Raw genomic sequence first — 20,597 nt, 5'->3', positions numbered from 1 at the left:
TGATTTGGGAAAGACAAGAAAAAGGCAAGAGAAAATGAGAAGGACCATCAAAGATGGATACACTGTGTGAGCAAAGGCCTGCGTCAGTCATGCCTGACTGTTGAAGGTAGCATAGTGGCACTGAATAGATGGTCGTGGTGACAGTTGGTGTGACACACCAAACATATATAAAATGGGAAAAAGGGGGGTTGCTGATAAGTATTGCTGTTGGGGGCATATACCTGTGAAATAATTTGTACATACTGGCTATAGTAAGATCTTTGATATTCTACACAAGACTCTACACATAAATATACATTATTTTTGGAAGGAAACTTATTTATTGAAAATGTAACCTTTCAAACTACTGCTTGGTTTACCAAAAGCCAACATTCAAGATACAGTGCTATTAAATGAAAGATACAAAGTCATACTAAACATTGCTATTAACTGCACACTTTGTACAAAAACAAAACTGGTTGTCACATTAAAAAGCAATGCCATGTTTTGTGTCAGTACAGCCTACACTTTTTCTTGAACATAAGAACCCTTTTCAACTTGGATACTTAACAGTAAAGTTTTTTTTTTTTAATGAGCAATTACTGGGACTACAAAAAGTACTATGATACAACACATTTATTGGCTCTCACCAGCCACAGAAGGGTCAAATAGAGGGAAGAGATTCTTCTGCAAGTAAGTTCATTTATTCCCCTTACTGTGAGAAACTTAGCCATGACAGACATATAACGTCAACAGAAAGCCCACACTGTCATCCCTAAAACTGATTACAAAATCAGCCTCAAAAACAAAGTTCATCTGCAAAATATCCAGTCTGTCTGCCTTAGTGAAGGCTACACTGAATGACATACAAACAGGAGGATAAAAAGCTTCCCAAAAGCAAGTTTCATGACTCAGCCTTCCAGCAATGATTTACTTTTTGTCATCTGACCATGTTATCTCATAGTCCTGGTATACCTTCTTAAGTTTTTCAACGGTGACGGAATGGTCAGCTTTCCCGTATCCCTGAAAATGGACAAAAAAATACACAAAACAAATTACAGTAACATTTAATGTAGAACAGAAAAACAGATAGAGATGCACAAATACAGACAAAGCAAATGTACCCTACTACATGGAAAAAGTACAGTTGTCTAAAATCCTACCATAACACAGTAGATGTCCTTCTCTTCAATGTGGTAGTATTCCTTACATAAAGGATGATCTGCCAAGGATATTCTAATGTCCAGCCAGTATATCAAAGCCTTTAGTATTTACAGGCACCATACGTCACACATATGCTCTCCACGCAAGGTATAGGGCATAAAGGTGATGTACGGATGCACACACTTCAGCACTGAAGTGTCAGAAAATGAACAGACTGTCCCTAGAAACCAGGAGGATCATTTGCATCCAGAAGGAGAAAAGACAGAAAGAAGGACCCCTCAGCCAGGAGGGCAAGAACAGGTTAGAGCAGAGGGGACATGAGGAAGGAGTGAATACTGCAAAAACGGTGAAGAGACGGGACATTGCACAACTGTCATATGTCCTTCCATATCACTGTTACAGAATTCATCACTAGAGGACGACATCACTGTTACACTATTCATCACTAGAGGAGGACATCACAGATACAGTCTCATCACTAGAGGAGGACATCACAGATACAGTCTCATCACTAGAGGAGGACATCACAGATACAGTCTCATCACTAGAGGAGGACATCACAGTTACAGTCTCATCACTAGAGGAGGACATCACAGTTACAGTCTCACCACTAGAGAAGGACATCACAGTTACAGTCTCATCACTAGAGGAGGACATCACAGTTACAGTCTCATCACTAGAGGAGGACATCACTGTTACACTATTCATCACTAGAGGAAGACATCACTGTTACAGTATCATCACTAGAGGAGGACATCACTGTTACAGTATCATCACTAGAGGAGGACATCAATATTTACACTATTCATCACTAGAGGAGGACATCACTGTTACAGTATCATCACTAGAGGAGGACATCACTGTTACAGTATCATCACTAGAGGAGGACATCACTGTTACACTATTCATCACTAGAGGAGGACATCACTGTTACAGTATCATCACTAGAGGAGGACATCACTGTTACAGTATCATCACTAGAGGAGGACATCACTGTTACGCTATTCATCACTAGAGGAGGACATCACTGTTACACTATTCATCACTAGAGGAGGACATCACTGTTACAGTATCATCACTAGAGGAGGACATCACTGTTACAGTATCATCACTAGAGGAGGACATCACTGTTACAGTATCATCACTAGAGGAGGACATCACTGTTACAGTATCATCACTAGAGGAGGACATCACTGTTACAGTATCATCACTAGAGGAGGACATCACTGTTACAGTATCATCACTAGAGGAGGACATCACTGTTACACTATTCATCACTAGAGGAGGCCATCACTGTTACACTATTCATCACTAGAGGAGGACATCACTGTTACAGTATCATCACTAGAGGAGGACATCACTGTTACATTATTCATCACTTGAGGTGGACATCCCTGTTACAGTATTATCATCACTAGAGGAGGACATCACTGTTACAGTCTCATCACTAGAGGAGGACATCACTGTTACAGTCTCATCACTAGAGGAGGACATCACTGTTACAGTCTCATCACTAGCTGAGGACATCACTGTTACAGTATCATCATCAGAGGAGGACATCACTGTTACAGTATCATCACTAGAGGAGGCCATCACTGTTACAGTATCATTACTTGAGGAGGCCATCACTGTTACAGTATCATCACTAGAGGAGGCCATCACTGTTACAGTATCATCACTAGAGGAGGACATCACTGTTACAGTCTCATCACTACAGGAGGCCATCACTGTTACAGTATCATTACTTGAGGAGGCCATCACTGTTACAGTATCATCACTAGAGGAGGACATCACTGTTACAGTATCATCACTAGAGGAGGACATCACTGTTACACTATTCATCACTAGAGGAGGACATCACTGTTACACTATTCATCACTAGAGGAGGACATCACTGTTACAGTCTCATCACTAGAGGAGGACATCACTGTTACAGTATCATCACTAGAGGAGCACATCACTGTTATAGTCTCATCACTAGAGGAGGACATCACTGCTACAGTCTCATCACTAGAGGAGGACATCACTGTTACAGTCTCATCACTAGAGGAGGACATCACTGTTACAGTCTCATCACTAGAGGAGGCCATCACTGTTACAGTCTCATCACTTGAGGATGCCATCACTGTTACAGTCTCATCACTTGAGGATGCCATCAATGTTACACTATTCATCACTAGAGGAGGACATCACTGTTACACTATCATCACTAGAGGAGGACATCACTGTTACAGTATCACTAGAGGAGGACATCACTGTTACAGTATCACTAGAGGAGGACATCACTGTTACACTATTCATCACTAGAGGAGGACATCACTGTTATACTATTCATCACTAGAGGAGGACATCACTGTTACAGACTCATCACTAGAGGAGGCCATCACTGTTACAGTCTCATTACTTGAGGAGGCCATCACTGTTACAGTCCCATCACTAGAGGAGGACATCACTGTTACAGTTTCATCACTAGAGGAGGACACAGTCTCATCAGTAGAGGAGGACATTAGTGTAACAGTCTCATCACTACAGGAGGACATCACTGCTACAGTATCATCACTAGAGGAGGACATCACTGTTACACTATTCATCACTAGAGGAGGACATCACTGTTACACTATTCATCACTAGAGGATGACATCACTGTTACAGTATCATCACTAGAGGAGGACATCAATGTTTACACTATTCATCACTAGAGGAGGACATCACTGTTACTAGAGGAGAAGCAGAAATTCTCAACAGAAAACGTGGGAGGAGGAAGGCAATAAAGAACCCTCAAAATACCCATGAAGGATAGCGCTGGCAAAGCCAGCTCTGGCCCTAGAAATAACATCCAACTTATAGTGATTAGTGAAGGTATGAAGAGAAGACCAAGTAGCAACCTTAAGGAAGGAATTGGTATCCAGAGCCTTGGAAAAAGCACTAGAGGCAGCAACAGCCCTGGTAGAGTGAGTCTTTACTGAAGAGGAAATGACATTTGCCGTGAAAAGAACAACAAAATGAAATGGCTTTAGAAATCCACAAAGAGATGGTCTGCTTAAATACAATTAAACATGAATGGGATGGAAAAAAAGAGTAAATGCTACTGAGATTTGTGAATAACTTTAGTTTTATCCACATACCTGAGCTGTACATGCAAGTCCAAGGTGTGAAGAACCTTCTCACTGGCAGACTGCAGCGAAGGAAAAAAAAGGAAGGAGAATAAATTGACAGATTAAGGGGGTTACTCACTGACCACCTTGGTCATAAAAGAAGGATTAGTACAAAGATACCCTGTCCATGTGGAAAACTAAGAAAGTAGGGACAGCCATGACAGCCTGAAATTCAGAAACCCTCTTGGTTGAAGTAAGAGCCAAAAGAACAGTCATCCAAGTACAATGTTGTACGGAAGCTGAAGCAGCAGGCTCAAAAGAAGCCAGAGTCAATTTTTCAAGAACAAAACTGAGGTCCCATGATGGCAGAACAGACTTCCTGGGATGCCTGATATGAAGGACCCCTTTGAGAAACGGTTTGACTTCAAATCCAGAGGCCAGAGGAGGAGTTAAGGACAGACAAACAGAAACTTCTTACAGGTGAGCTTTAACTGAAGGATATGCTAACCCAGCATGGAGCAAATCACACAAATAACAGAGCAAGACCAGAGGGACCTCCACAAATACAGGAACTTGATGGTTAGACAAGGACCAGATAGAAACTGTCTTCCATTTAGACAAATAAGATTTCCCGGTAGGCTTCCTGGCCTCCCACAGGACCTCAGAAAAAATGTGGCTAAAAGGGGATCAAAACCCTATCACCCACAGCATTAGTTGAAGAGTGGACAAGTGAGAATGGATGAAAGACCCCCCCCCCCTGTTTTGTGTGAGAAGGTCCACCCAGTGAAGCAACCTGTGATGATGACTGCCCCTGGTCAAGGAAGAAAGAAGAGGGAACCAATGCTGTATAAGCCAAAAGGGAGTCACTGACACTAAAAATAAGAGAAAGATAAGAAAGATCCCCAGCGGGGCACTTATTTAAACTATGGCTCAGCAACCAACACTTAAAGGTACTCAGACTGATGTTCAATGATGGTGGTTGGACTGGCGGCAAAGAATTTCTGAAGTGTGTCTGTATATCACCTTTATGCCCTACTTCTTGCATGGGGAGCATATATGTGACATACAGCGCCTATAGATAATAAAGGCTTTGGTATACTGGCCGAACATTGGGCTATCCTTGGCAGGAGATCCCCTATGTAAGGAATACTACAAAAGTAAAATGGAAGGACATCCCAAGAGTCAAGGAAAGAAACAGGAGAATATTTCAGTACTGAATATCTCAATACTGTAATGATGAAAATATTAATCAGTAAATATAAAATAAATACAAAAACTATTACTGCAATGAAAAGTTACACTCCTTCCCAGTCACACAGAAGGTTGAGAGCTTTAGCAATTGAATTATGGAAGAATCCAGATTAAGCAAAAAGCTGTCATTCTTAGCTGTCTGCAAACTGGTACAGCAGAGAACGTGTTGCTGAACCAAGTGACTGATTTCCACATTGTGGTTTATAACAGTACTTATTAAAGCATGTGGAATAACTGATATCCAAAATAATGCAATAGGTTTGCACAGCTACTGCCACAAAATGTTTCTATAGCACACAGATGTGCACTTTTAAGTGATATTAGTAGGTGTAGTTAAGAGGGGGTGCATGAGGGGATTTAGACATTACACTTATAGGTTCATAGGTTGGTACTAGGCTATCGGTCCTAGGGCCTATACAAGCCTTACTGAGATGTTAACAGGTATGGTGCTCTGTGTGGGACATTGACAGTACAATGCAATGCAATAGATGTCAGTCCAGTTAAGAAATGATAACATGTATATGAGGTACAACAAGGTGGCTTGGTGGTTAAAAATCACGTCCTCACAGCTCAAGGGTCTAGTTTCAGATGTGATTTCTGGTCACTATCCGAGTTCGCATGTTGCCCTGCATTTGTGTGGGTTTTTTATTGGCAGTCTTCTTTCCTACTGCCTCTCAGAAATTACTTCTCGCTGGCTACTCTAATCTGCTCACACATAATGGATCTTACTGTGTCCAGACATACTGCAAGAATTTTTGACCCTGTGGTTAAATAGGGTCCGAGACGGTCCCTTTCATTTACCGGTTTAAAAAATAAATTCAAATAAGTGTTTTACGTGGACAAAGTACATTTTTGTAACCAATGTAATGGAGGTAACATGCAGTCTGAACCACGCAGTGCAACACAGCGGGAACCATGCAGTGCAACACAGAGCGAACCACGCAGTGCAACACTGCTGCATGCACCAGTGTGAAACATGCAGTGCAACTCTGCCGCACACACCAGTGTGAACCACGCCGTGCAACACTGCCGCACGCACCAGTGTGAAACACGCCGTGCAACACTGCCGCACGCACCAGTGTGAAACATGCAGTGCAACACTGCCGCATGCACCAGTGTGAAACACGCAGTGCAACACTGGGGCACGCACTGGTGCAACAGCTGTCACAAAAAGTATGAAGGTACAGAACAATCTGCAGTGTGAGAAAGTAACACTGTACATTCTGTAAGGCATAAGTGTGGCACAGACAGCATACATCCTGCGAGTCTGGTTATAGAAGTGGAATTGATTACGTGCCATGAATACAGAATAGTTGTGTAAAATCTTACTATAAAGTACAGTTGTGCACACGTACCATAAATGTAGCTGGTCAAGTGTATTCACTGCTGCAGTCATCACTTGTGGGTTATCCCTGCTGTGGTAGCCCTCGGCCGGCTTGAATACCAGAGTCAGTTTTTTTTTGCATCAGCTGCCGTCGCCTGTAGTCTGACGTCAGGTCATCAGTGCTATAAAGCAAGGCAGCCAATGTCATTACATCAGTTTTTCTTGCCCTAACCCATCAAAAGCAAATAAGGAAAAGTGGTCCTGGTGGCTAAAAGCCACTGTGGGAAGCTTATGTCCCCCAGGAGAAGATGCTATATGGGGGATGGAGGGAGGGAAACCAGGACTGCAACAGTGAATAGACTTGAACATCTACATTTATTATAAGTGTACACAACTGTACTATGTTCTTCGTGTTTCACTGCTGCAGTCATCACCTGTGGGAGGATTCCCAAAGCTGAGGAGAGGGGTGAAAGGATAGGTTAAGAGTCATAGGCATGGGTTAGCAGGCCCTGCAGAACTGCAGAGGCAAACACTGCCCTAGACTTAGAAAAAAGAGGTAGGTGGTAATGCTTTGTAAATGTATGGACAGAGGTCCAGGTGGCAGCTTCCAAGATGCCACTGGCAGGGACTGCTCTGAAGAAGGCTGTGAAAGTGGAGGCTGCCCTAGTGGAATGGGTACGGATAGACTTGGGGGGGGGGGTTCTCATGTAGTCTGCAGCAGAAATGGATACCGTGTGATATCCATTTGGAAATGGGCTTCCCCTCTGCCCCAGGGGCAAAGCTGACAAGTAGTTGGCCTGTTTTTTTTTTTGAATGGTTTAGTACGGTCCGGATAGTATCTGAGTTGTCTATGCATGTCTAGCAAGTATCGAATTCTTTCCCCTTGTTTTGAGGGTAGGTAAAGAAGGTGGGTAGTTGAATGGCCTGGTTGAGGGTCACATCAGATACCATCTTGGCATAAAGGAGGGGTTAGTCCTCAAGGAGACCCTGTCTGCATGGAAAATGATGAAGGGCTCAACAGCCATGAGAGCCTGAAGTTCTGATACCCTTCTGGCTGAGGTGATAGCTAGTAGGAAGGCAGTCTTCCAGGAGAGGCATTTCAATTATGTAGAAGCAGCAGGCTCGAAAGGAGGTAAGGTTAGTTATTCTAGAACATAATTCAGGTCCCAGGGTGGCGTGGGAGGCATTCTGGGAAGTCTGATATTAGAAGCCCCTCTGAGGAATCGCTTAATCAAAGGATGAGAGAAGAGGGGTGGGTCTGAATCGTAATAGGCAGAAATGGCTGAGTCATGGATTTTAAGTGGAGTAAGAGAGGCCACTATTGAGTAACTTGGCTAGGTAATCAAAGATAAGAGGGATGGAAGGATGGGAGGTACAGGCCCCTTTGGACTGGTTCCAGGAGCAGAATCCATTTCCCTGCATATGATTTTCTGGTGCTGGGCCTTCTGGTCTCTGTGATGATGTCTAGGACCCGTTTGCTTAACAGGGATTCCTTGCTAGCCTTTAAGGTATAAGTCATGCTTGAAAGGTTGAGAGTCTGTAAGTCTGGGTGCAGTATCTTCCCCCTCACCTGGGTCAAGAGGTCTTGAGATCAGGGGAAGCTGCTTAGGAGGCTGTAAGGTCAGGCTGTGCAGTAAGGGGTACCAATGCTGTCTGGGCCAATCTGGAGCAATGAAGATGGCCTTTGGTCTCTCCTCCCTTATTTTGATTAGTAGCCTAGGAATAAGGGGCAGAGGAGGGAACGCGTACACAAAGAGGGAGTTCCAGGGGAAGGTCAAGGCATCCACCTTCCACACTAGGAGGGGATACTTCCTGGTACAGAACATTTGCAGCTGGTGGTTTAGGTGCGAGGCAAAGAGATCCCCTTCCGGAGTCTCCCACTCCTGAGTGATTTGCAGAAAGATTTCCCTGTGGAACTGCCATTCATGGGGGTCCAGTAAGTTTCTGCTTAGGTGGTCTGCAAGGGTATTGTTGACCCCTAGTAGGGCCAATTAGGTGTAGACCCATGGAGGTGGCTGTAAGCCAGAGGCTCATGGCTAACCTGCACAGGGCATAAGATTCCCCCCCCCCTTTGCTGATATACCACATTACTGTGGTGTTGTCTGTTTTTATAAGGAGAACCCCTGGCCTGAGATGGGGTTTGAAGGATGTCAGAGCCTTTTGTAGTGCCATCATTACTCTCTGACTGATGTGCAAGTGAAGTTGCTGGGCATCCCAAAGACCTTGGGTGCAGTGCACCTGCCTGCTAGGTGAGCACCCCAAGCAACGTCTGAGGCGTCGATGACAGTCTGGCCGGAAGGGTGGAGGATGAAGGGAAGACCCTTGTCCCTGGCACAAGCCTCTGCCCACCACAGAAATTCGGCCCTTATACATGGGATCAGAGGGAGAGAAGTCTCTAGGGACTGAGTGCTGGCACCAAAGGTTCTTTAAGTACCACTGAAGTTTTCTCATGTGAAGTCTGATCAGAGGAATGAGAAGGATGCAAGCTGCCATGTACCCCAGGGCTTGCAGGAACTTCCTCGCAGTGAGGGGACTTCTGGAAGCCAGCTGGGTAAAGTAGAGCGGCAGGAAGCTCTGCTTTTCTAGGGATAGGAAATGCCATTTGGGATGCTGTGTCTAGCGCAGCTCCCAAGAAAATTATCTTCCTGGTGGTGTTTTGTTTTGATTTCTTCTCATTGATGGTGAACCCTAGGGAAGTTAGGAGAGATTTGACAAAGAGAAGATCCTGGACCAGCTTTTATTTGCACTCTGCCTGAATGAGGCAGTTGTCCAGGTAAGGGTAAATCTGTATACTTCTCTGTCTGCAGAATGCTAAGGCCGGGGCCAAGCATTTGGTGAATACTCTGGGTGCAGTAGATCAGCCAAAAGAGCAGCGTAGAGAACTGAAAGTGTTGTGATCCTGCTCTGAAGTGCAGGAATTTCCTGCATGATTCCCTGATGGGGATGTGGAGGTAGGCATCTTTTAGGTCTAGGGTCACTAGCCAGGCATTTTTTGCCAGCATAGGCAGCTGCTGCTGCAAAGTTAGGATTTTGAATCTGGGAACCACAAGACAGGTGTTCAGAATGGATAGATCCAGGATGGGGTGCCAAGTTCCCTCTTTTCTGGGAACAAGGAATAGTCTAGAATAAAAGCCTTTGCCTGTTTGATCTGAGGGGACAGGTTCTACTGCCCCCTGTGATATGAGTTTGGACCTGTTTCAATGCCTCTGCCCACTGATTTGGAGGCAAGTCTGGATACCCTCTTGGAATTGGGAGTTCGCTGAAAGAGAATTTGTATCCCTGAGAAATGATCTTTAAGACCCATTGGTCCTTTGTTACAAAAAGCCAATAGTCATTGAAGAGGGAGAGCCTTCCTCCTAGTTTTTGGTGAGTGAAGGGAAGGCAGCGGAGCAGGGGAGGGAGTCATTGTGAGTATTTGCCATTAAAGGTTGGCTTAGAACTCCCTGCCTTAGAGACAGAAGTGGTCCAGTGTTTGCTTCTCTGCTGGCCCTGGGACAGGGGGCCTGGAGGGTCTGTCCCTGCGGGGCTTACCTTGGCCCTGTCTGCTAGGTGCAGGGAAGGCCCAGTGCTTATAGGGAAAGCTCTAGCTGAATCTGGGAGGTTCATAGGTAGGTACTAGGCTATTGGCCCTAGGGCCTATATAAGCCTAGCCAAAAAATGTACCCTGGCTTTCGCCACCCAAGAAAATTATTTTCCTGTGCCCCTGTCGAGCAGAGCCACAGAAGTGATTCCTGGGATGAATATCCCATTTCCCATCCAATCATCAAGATTTTTCTTGAAGAGTGCTAATGAGGTGCTCTGTTTGACATAGATAGGTAGTCTGTTCCAGAGTATTCGAAGTCTCTGGGACAGGAATATATCCCTCCAGCATGTTCTGTTTATTGTGGTGACAAGGTTTAGGTCCCTACAGCGTGTAGCTCGGAGGGATAGGGATTTCTTTAAGTGGAGCATGTCCAACAGCTCTGGGTTTGACATAGCTTTGTATGTTAGGCAGAGATCGCCCCCGAGTAGGCGATATGAGATGGAGTAAAGCTGTAGTTTTTTGAGACAGTCTGCGTAGGGCATCTGTTTGAGGCCAGTAATCCTCTTTGTGAGGTATTTCTGTTGTCTTTCCAGTTGTTGTAGATGTCTTGTGAGGTACATACCAAAAGGGGCATTGTACTCTATATAATGGGTCTAATGAGTGATGAGTAGAGGGGAACAATGACCTCTTTTTTTGTGGATGAGAATCCTTTTGTGATGAGATGAGCCACGTAGAAGGATTTCCAGACCACTGATTATCAAAGGAGAGACTACTTGTCCACCTGTGTCCCAAGGTCTCATCACATTTTCAGCATTAAGTAGACTACCAGCGATGTGGTAGTTCATGGGTACAGAGTTTTTACCAAAGTGGATGACAATACACTTTTCGGCATTGAGCTTCAGACCATGGCTTTGACACCAGGTATCGTTAGGAGTTTCGATTATGGCTCCTAGTTTGCAGTCATCTGCAAACTTTGTTAGCCAAAGACCTTCTGTGTTAGCCTGCACTTCAGAGAAGTAGATACCAAACAGGTTGAACTTGAAAGAAAGTTTTTACCGTTTGCATAGATTTTGCTTCGTCTTCCATCTTTTTAAGCACCTCTTCTGCTTTTTCCCCCCAAACAGGCGCTCCTTATCTAGGGGTCCATCAATAAGTTTAGACTCGACATGATCAGGGAGAGGCTGTTCCTTCAGCCATGCATGTCTCCTACTAACCGATCCTGTCACTGCTGCCCTGCTAGTGGCTTCTAGGGCATCATATCCACATTGTAATGAGTGTTTGGCCACTTGACAAGCTGAGTGCAGTAAATCTGCTAACTCTTTTGGATTAGCACAGTCAGGAAAGGTAGCAATCTTCTGTTTCAATTATTCCAAAGTGTGTTGTTGATATTTTAACATATGGAACTGACAACTGAGTGCTCTGAGAGCTAAGGTTGCAGAGGTGTATACTTTTTTACCCAATCTGTCCAGAGCTCTGGAGTCCTTGTCAGAAGGAAGAGGATTCTTGGCAGAACTAGTCTTAGCTCCTTTAGGTCCTTGTGCAATGACCTCTGGGTCTGCAGCAGGATTTCTGTACAGGCATTTGTGAGAATCCAGTACTCTGTACCTGTCAGGTTTACTGGGAGCAGGAGGGAGGGTGTCAGGGGCTAAGCTGGAGTCATGGAAAACATCATCCACCACTTCTAAAATAGGGGGGAAAGCCAGGGGTCTGTGCTGGGGCAAGTCCAGAAACTCTCTAAGTCTTTTCTTAGACTGTGGGAAGTCTTGTGATTCGTATTGGAAATGTTCCCAGAGAGAGTGAAGGGTTTCCCCAACGGAAAGGTCCTCTTGGGAGGATGCAGATGGGATGGATTCCTCTGCATCTGAATCCCCATAAGCAGTTAAAGGATGCTGTTCCTCTTCAAAAACTGAATAATCAGATTTCTCACAATCCTGTTATGTCATAATTTCTGGAGAAGGGTGCCTTTTCCTTTTAGAAGAAGTGGCCCGACTACCCCGGATAAGGGAGAAGAGATCCTCCGCCATTTTAAGCATTTGTGCTTGGAGTGGTGGAGCAGTAGCAAAATGGTGGATAGAAGCAGATTTCCTAGGAGTGGCCTGGCTTCTAGGCCTAAGAAAATCCGTTGGTCTGAGAGAAATGGTAGTCTGATACAAAGACATCATTTTTTGTCTAGAATCGATAGTGCGAATGGCCTCCTTCGAAGCCGGTGCCTGCATTGCTATGGACCCAACTGAGGCAGACACAGCCAAAGGCTCAGAAGACGAAGAAGATTTCTGAGGCATACTGGACTCCGAAAGGGTCTCAGTAGAGGCCTGCGTAGATATCGAATCGGGCATTAGAAGTTGTGAAAGCGCCTCACTGAATTCCGGAGAACTGACAACCTGCTTAGCAGTAGCGTCGTCGGAAGGCTTGGCCTTGTGTGGTCTATCTCTATCTCTGAGTTTTTTTAGAATGTCTACAGATTGTTGGCTGAAGGATGCCATATCAGAATGCGAAGACAGAACATGAAAATAACTGTCCACAAAAAGAGCTCTATGGTGAATGGTTCTCACATTAAAGAGGGCACAGAACTAGCAACGGGGGAAGTCCATGGTCTGGGCCTAAACAAGTGATGCAGTAAGGATGGAAGTCTCTGTGTGGGATCTGTTTCCACAGGCGAGACAATTGTTAAATATTTCGGACATCGGTTAGTGCAAGAAAAAAGGATCCCCAACGGGATACTTGGCTTTAGACATTTTCAGCTGAAATTCAACTTCTGGTAGTGACCGACTGGCACTCGTGCGAACAGCTTCTGCTAAAGGCTCCACAGTAAGAAAGGCTGATGTAATGACATTGACTGCCTTGTTTTATAGCACCAATGACCTGACGTCATACTACAGGCAATGGCAGCTGATGCAAAAAAAACTGACTCTGATATTCGGGCTGGCCGAGGGCTACCACAGCAGGGATAACCCACAGGGTGATGACTGCAACACTGAAACATGAAGAACATTCATAGACATCGTTCTCTTCCATGTTGCAGTATTCATAACATGAGGGAGATCCTTGCCTAGGCAACCCGAATGTCCGGCCGGCATAACAAAGACAAGCTTCTGCAAGGTACATGCGAAGTTTCACATAGAGCAGCCGACGTTGACCATAAAAGTGACGTCTCCATGTACCATCCTCAGAAGTGAAACACCAATCAGAACACCAGTCCAAGGATAAGAGGCAACCAGGTAATATCCAAATAAAAGCATGAACCAAGGGGGAAGGAAGGTGGGATAGAATACTGCAACATGGAAGAAGAGGACATCTGCGGTTATGATATATTTTACACAACTACTCTATGTCCTTCTGTTCCCATAACGTGAGGGAGAATGCCAAAGCTCATGAGTGAGAAAGGGGGGGTAAGGAGGATAAGAGGTGTCCATAAAGCCATGCAGAATTGCCCCAGCCAATCCTGCTCTGGATCTGGAGATAGTATCCAGCTTGTAGGGTCTTGTAAATGTATGGACAGAGGACCAAGTGGCTGCTTCCAGGACTGAAGCAATATCCAGACCTTTAAAGAAGGCTCCAGAGGAAGCCATCGCTCTAGTGGAGTGGGTCTTAGAGGAAGGAGGAGTTTTCCTGGGACACACAGCAAAAGGAAATTGCCTTAGAGATCCAAGATAAAATAGTTTTAGATAAAATTATTTTAGAGACAGGTTTTCATAGTGCCCTGTGGTGAAAGGAAACAAACAATTGTTCAGAATTTCAAATGGATTTCGTTTTATACAAATAGAATCAGAGTGGTCTGTGTACATTCATGGTGTGCAACACTCTTTCACTGGAGTTTTGAGGAGAAGGGAAAAAGCTGGGTAAGTGGATAGATTGATTGTGAAAAATCAAAAAGGGTTGTGAAACCATTAGAGCTTGGAGTCCTGAAAAAGTACAGTTGTGTACACTTACCGTAAATGTAGATGTTCGAGTGTATTCACTGTTGCAGTCATTACAATTGGGTTATCCTGCTGGCAGGCTACCCTCAGTCGGCCTGAATTCCAGTGTCTGGGTCCAGCGTCGGTTGCTGTCCTCTCTTCCCTGACGTCAGTGCGCCAGGGGTATAAAAGATGCAGCCGACGCCATTCGTCAGGTGCCCCCAAAAGGGTAGGCTAAAAATATGTCAATAAAACATGCATGCACCAAAGTATATATATTGCCTTCATCTACAAGCAAATACACCACATAGGTTGTATAGACTAGAGACGTACAGATAAGTTCCAACAATGAAATGGGGGATGGCAAGTGGGTAACCTGGACTGCAACAGTGAAAACACTCGAACATCTACATTTATGGTAAGTGTACACAACTGTACTATGTTCTTCATGTTTCACTGTTGCCGTCATTACAATTGGGTTGAATCCCAAAGCTAAGGTTGGGAAGTTGGAGCTAAATAGCATTAGGAGCGTCTATTAGGCCCTGCAGAACTGCAGTGGCAAAGCCTGCCCTGGATTTAGAGTAGAGTGGTAAGTGATAGTGCTTTGTGATGGTGTGCACTGAACTCCAAGTAGCAGCCTCTAAAAGGTCTTTGGTTGGTACTCCCCTGAGGAAGGCTGCTGAAGTGGCTGCTGCTCTGGTTGAATGTGGCCTAATGCCCTTAGGTACTGGCTTGCCATGTTGTGAATAGCAGAAATGAATGCAGTGGCCTATCCACTTTGTAATAGTCTACTTTGAGATGGCCTTTCCTTGTGATCCTGCAGCATATGTCACTAGTAATTGCTCTGTCATTCTGAAAGCTTTGGTTCTGTTCAAACAGAAGCGTAGCAGTCTGTGTATGTCCAAAGAATGCAGAATTCTCTCCCCCTTATTCTGTGGGTTTGGATAAAATGTAGGCAGATGAATAGTTTGGTTAAGGGCCACACTGGACACTACCTTAGGCATAAATGTCGGGTTTGTCCTCACAGAAACCCTGTCTGGATAAAAAATGATAATGAGTGCCTGTAGCTCTGAGACTCGTCTTGCAGAAGTTATTGCTAGGAGCAGAGCTGTTTTCCAAGATAAAAACTTTATATCAACTGCAGTGGCTGGCTTGAAAGGAGGCAGGGTAAGTTTTTCCAAGACATAGTTGAGGTCCCATGCCGGTAATGGCGATTTAGCATCCTACGTAATAATTGGCACTTATTAAACTTTTAAATGTTCTTGCTGCAGTCTACTTTCTGATACTTCTTTTTTTTTTTCAAAACAGGTTTATTGATACTTTCTGATACTTCTGAGGAAGTCAGCTATTAACGCTGATGAAAAAGCGCTTTCATAAATATTTCATCTGGTTGGCTAAAAGTGTTCTGCTGCTACTGCACTCGTTATTTATTTTTTATTAGTTTATTTGCTTGTTCGAAGTTTTTGGTATTGGTGATCTCCTTGGAGGCCTTACATTTTTGGCCCCTCTAAGGTACTGCCTTAATAAAGGATGAGAAAAGATCGGTGGCTCTGTATTGTAATGAGCCGAAATGGCAGAGGCATGAATTTTTATAGATGAAAAAGATAGGCCTTTGTCCAGCATCTCAGTCAAGTATTACAAAATCTGAGGAATGTTTGGTACAGCTGTGTCAATTCCTTGTGCCTGGTTCCAAGCACAGAATCTCTTCCATTTTCCAGCATAGAATTTTCTAGTACTAGGCCTCCTGGCCTCCAAAATGACGTCCATCACCGCTTTAGTGAGAGGTGTGTTTTGTATGACTACATCATCCGCCATGCTGCCAGATTTAAGGTCTTGAGTTGGCTGTGCAGGATCTGATTGTTGTGCTGGGACAATAGAGGAGGTACTTGAGGTAAGGTCCAGGCTGGGCACTGAGACAAGTTCCTTAGGATTGGATACCAGTACTGGCATGGCCAGTCTGGGGCAATCAGAATCATTTTTGGCTTCTCCTGTCTGACCTTTAGGAGTATCTTGGAGAGGAGAGGCAGAAGAGGAAAGGCATACACTGTTAAGGTTTTCCAGATGAAAGACAGGGCATCCACATTCCATGCTTGTCTGTGATAAGTCCTTGTGCAGAATCTCTTTAACTGATAGTTGTGAGGTGAGGCAAATAGATCTATGTCCGGGCATCCCCATTTCCTTGTTACCATGCTGAAGATTTGCGGATCCAATTTCCACTTGTGGGGATCCATGAGGTTTCTGCTTAGTTCGTCTGCCAGAGTATTTATCTTTCCCGGCAGGAATTGTGCCTGCAGATGTACTTGGTAAGTCAATGCTGTGTCCCACAAAGTCATGGCCAGTCTGCAAAGGGGGTAAGAATGAGTGCCTCCCTGCTTGTTTATGTACCACATGACAGTGGTATTGTCTGTTTTTATCAGTAGTTGTCCCGGATGGAGTAGGTCCTTGAAGGCTGTTGGGGCATTTTGAACAGCTAGCATCTCTTTTTGATTGATATGTAGATGCATTTGGTTTGTGGACCATGTGCCTTGAATACATCTTCCTGCCATGTGGGCTCCCCAGGCATAATCCGATGCATCCGTTGTTAAAGCCTGTGTGGCTGGGGGTAGAGTGAATGGCTGTCCCTTGTTCTGGTGACAGGCCTTTGCCCACCATCGAAACTCCTGTTGCAGGCAGGGAATGAGAGTAACTATTGTTTCCAGGCTGTGGCAATGTTGAGTCCAAACACTTTTTAGGTACCATTGAAGTTTCCTCATATGCAGTCTTGCATATGGAATTAGTAGAATGCAGGATGCCATGAAGCCCAAAGCCTGCAGAATTTTTCTTGCAGATAATTGGGCCTTTGTTGCCAACAGTTTGAAATAGGTAGTCAGTTGTCTTTGTTTGTCTGGCGTGAGATAAGCCATCTGGGCAGTTGTATTTAAGCTTGCACACAGGAATATTATCTCTTGAGAGGGTACTAGTTTTAATTTCTGTTCGTTGACTGTGTACCCTAGGCATGGTAGTAATCTCTTTGCAAATGCCAGATGCTGTAGTAGAATGTCCTTGTTCTCTGCTTGAATGAGGCAGTCGTCCAAGTAAGGATATATTTGTATTCCTCTGTCTGCAGTATGCAATTACTGGTGCCAGGCACTTTGTGAAGACCCTGGGCGCAGTAAATAAGCCAAGGGGCAGTGCAGAGAATTGGTAGTGCATTGAGCCAGCTTTGAATCCGAGGTATCTTCTGCATGTTTGTCTGATTGGGACATGCAGGTATGCCTCTTTTAGATCTAAAGTCACAAGCCAAGCCTTCTTGCCCAACATGGGCAGAAGCTGCTGTAGAGTCAACATTTTGAAATTTGGAATATCCAGATATGTGTTTAGAATAGATAGGTCCAGTATTGGTCTCCAGGCTTTGTCCTTTCTGGGTACCAAGAACAGTCTTGAATAGAATCCTTGTCCCTGCTCTTGCTCTGGTACTTGTTGAATGGCCCTCATGTCCATGAGGGATGAAACTTGTTTTTGTGCCTCTGCCCATTGATTGCGTGGCAGGTCTGGCATACCGTTTGGCCTTGGCAGGGTGTGAAAGTGGAACCTGTAGCCTTGTGATACTATATTTAGAACCCATTTGTCCTGGGTGATCGTGCCAATTTTGTGAAAAAAGTGCCAGTTTTCACCCCAAAGGGGCTGCCAAAAGATAAGCGGTTGGTGCTGGAAGGGGAAAGTCATTGAGACTGTTTCCTGTATGGCTGTGATTTTTCCTCTCCGCTCTTGGAGGTAGAAGCACCCCATTCTTTAGGCCTGTATGAGCCTTGGGGCTGTGATCTGCCTCTGGTGGGGCTGTATCTGCCTCTTTGTGGTCTGACACTGGAAAGAACCAATTCTTTGTAGGCCAGTTCCTGCTAAATGTGGGAGGCTGTACCTGCAAGAAATCCTTGACTGTTTGCATAGATTTAGCTTTGCCCTCCATTTTTCTTTAACACCAAACAAAGTATCATGCTGTAATGGAGCATCTAATAGCTTTGCTTTAACATGATCAGGCAGATTCTGTTCTTTTAACCAAGCAAGCCTCCTAATGACAGAACCTGTAACAGCAGCCCTGCAGGAGGCCTCTAGAGAATCAAAACCACATTGCAAAGAATGCTTTCCAACTTGTTCAGCGGCATGCAATAAATCCTGCATTTCCTTGTTGTCTGCACATTCTGTATTTGCTGACATTTTCTGTTTAAGCAATGACATAAGATATTGCTGGTATTTAAGCATATGAAATTGGCAATTTAAGGCTCTTGCAGCCAAGGTAGCAGAAGTATAAATCGTTTTACCCCATCTGTCTAGGGCCCTAGAATCCCTATCAGAAGGGATAGGGGTTTTTTTTTGCAGTAGAAGCCTTGACCCTTTTGGGACCCGGAGAGATGGTTTCTGGGTCAGCAGCAGGGTTTTTATAAAGAAATTTATGTGAATCAGGAACCCTATAGTATCTGTCTGGCTTAACAGTGGCTGGTGGTAAAGAGTCTGGAGATAGACTGGACTCTGAAAATACATCATCTACAATGTCTAAAACAGGTGGGATAGCAAGGGGCCTGTGCTGAGGCAATAAAAGAAAGTCTGAGCCTTTTCTTGGATTCTGAGTAATCTTGGCTCTCCCAGTGGAAATGCTCCCTCATAGTATGCAGTGTCTCCCCAAAAGCATAATCCTCAGGAGGAGAGGCTGAAGGGATATATTCTCAGCATCAGAATCCTCATAGGGAGGAATAGAATATTCCTGTTCAGAGGAGGACTCAGAGGAAATGGAAACCTGGTCTGAAGATTCGTATTCTAACTCTTGCCTAGGCTTTCTTATCAGGAGGGGGATGGGAACCCCTGATCAAAGTAATTAGGTCTTCGGCCATTTTAAGCATCTGTTTTTTAGGCATGGAGGCCGGTCCAGGAGAATGCTGTACTTGTTTCTTTGTCTTTAGGGCTGCTTTAGTCTTTGCCTTTGAAGCCGAAGTAGGCTTCACATATAACTGTGTAGGCCTGAAAACACCCTTGGAAGCCAATGCCTGCTCAGCGGCTCTGGACCCATCTGAGGGAATAGTTTCCGAGTGTCCAATACCTTGAGTTTCCAGCGGCCTAGTCGGCTCCATGTGGGAGTCGGAAGCAGCCTGTGGCTCTGAGGTAGCGAGCGTCAGGGGCTGCGAAAGCAGCTCACTGAGAACCGGCAACAGGCCTAGCAGAAGCCTCGTCGTCGGTTTTGGATCTCGGATGCCTGTCCTTTTCTTTTTCCTTGTGCTTTTTATAAACTCCGGTAGTTGGCTGTTCCGACGGCATTATATAATTAAATCTTCTGCCAAAATAATGGAATGCAAAATCGTACCGACGCTTAATAGTGCGTTGGTTAAATCTAGCACAAAACCGACAACTAGCAACGTTATGGTCAGGGCCTAGGCAAGGAATACAGTAAGAATGAAACTCCTTATGAGGTATTTGCTTCCCACAAGAAATACAATTATTAACTTTTTCTGACATCAGTCTGGAGCAAGAAAAAAGTTTCCCCAATGGGGTACTTAGCTTTAATGAAAACTTCGGATTTGAAATTTGAATTTGAAAAACTCAGGAGTCGGCCAACCGGCACTTGCGAACTGCTTTTGCTTTGGGCACCGCGCGGCGAGAAAGACTAAAGAAAATGGCGTTTATACAGCATTAGGGCCAGCTATAAGGCCCTGCAAGACAGTAGTGGCAAAGCCAGCTCTGGATTTAGAGAAAATTGGTAAATGATAACGGTACATCTTTATACCCCTGGCGCACTGACGTCAGGGAAGAGGCAACAGCAACCGACGCCTGACCTAGACTTTGGAATTCAGGCCGACTGAGGGTAGCCTGCCAGCAGGATAACCCAAATGTAATGACTGCAACAGTGACACACGAAGAACATTTGCCTAGCAGAAGTAATGGCTACCAGTAAAACAGTCTTCCAAGTGCAGAATTTTACAGAAGCTGAGCCAGCAGGCTCAAAGGAAGTCTTGGTCAGTTTTTCCAAAATGAAATTTAGGTCCCAGGGAGGAGGGACATGTTTCCTGGGAGATCTGATGTGAAGGACGCCTTGTAAGAAAAGTTAACCTCTAGTCTAGAAGGGAGACTACAAAGGCGGACCTGCAGAAATGGCTAATAAATGGGCTTTAACTGAAAAGAATAAGCTAGTCCAGCCTTGAGCAGCTCACACAAATAAGGAGCAGGGAATAGCCACTGAAAATGAATCTAGTCTCTTATTAACACACCAGATGGAGAAAATACAGCTGTGTACACTTACCATAAATGTAGATGTTGAGTGTATTCACTGTTGCAGTCATTACATTTGGGTAATCTGCTGGCAGGCTGCCCTCAGTCGGCCTGACTAACAAAGTCTTGGG

At 44.7% G+C, this 20,597-nt stretch overlaps 1 protein-coding gene across 1 annotated transcript in view; it reads right to left on the bottom strand.

Annotated features, from left to right (window-relative positions):
* Positions 1–293: 293 nt before the first annotated feature.
* The window catches only part of LOC122813065 (14 kDa phosphohistidine phosphatase-like), a 327,017-nt gene continuing 306,713 nt past the window's right edge, over positions 294–20,597 (bottom strand). The window contains exon 3 of the mRNA XM_044085184.1: positions 294–1,002. Within this exon, the coding sequence (XP_043941119.1) occupies positions 910–1,002 (93 nt within the window). The 3' untranslated portion in view covers positions 294–909. The remainder of the gene's footprint in view (positions 1,003–20,597) is intronic.

The sequence above is a fragment of the Protopterus annectens genome, chromosome 10.part0, assembly GCF_019279795.1.
Source record: "Protopterus annectens isolate FY-2018-M chromosome 10.part0, PAN1.0, whole genome shotgun sequence".
Classification (NCBI taxonomy): Eukaryota; Metazoa; Chordata; order Ceratodontiformes; family Protopteridae; genus Protopterus; species Protopterus annectens.
Note: the sequence above shows the minus strand (reverse complement) of the source record. Positions and strands in the feature narration are given on the sequence as shown.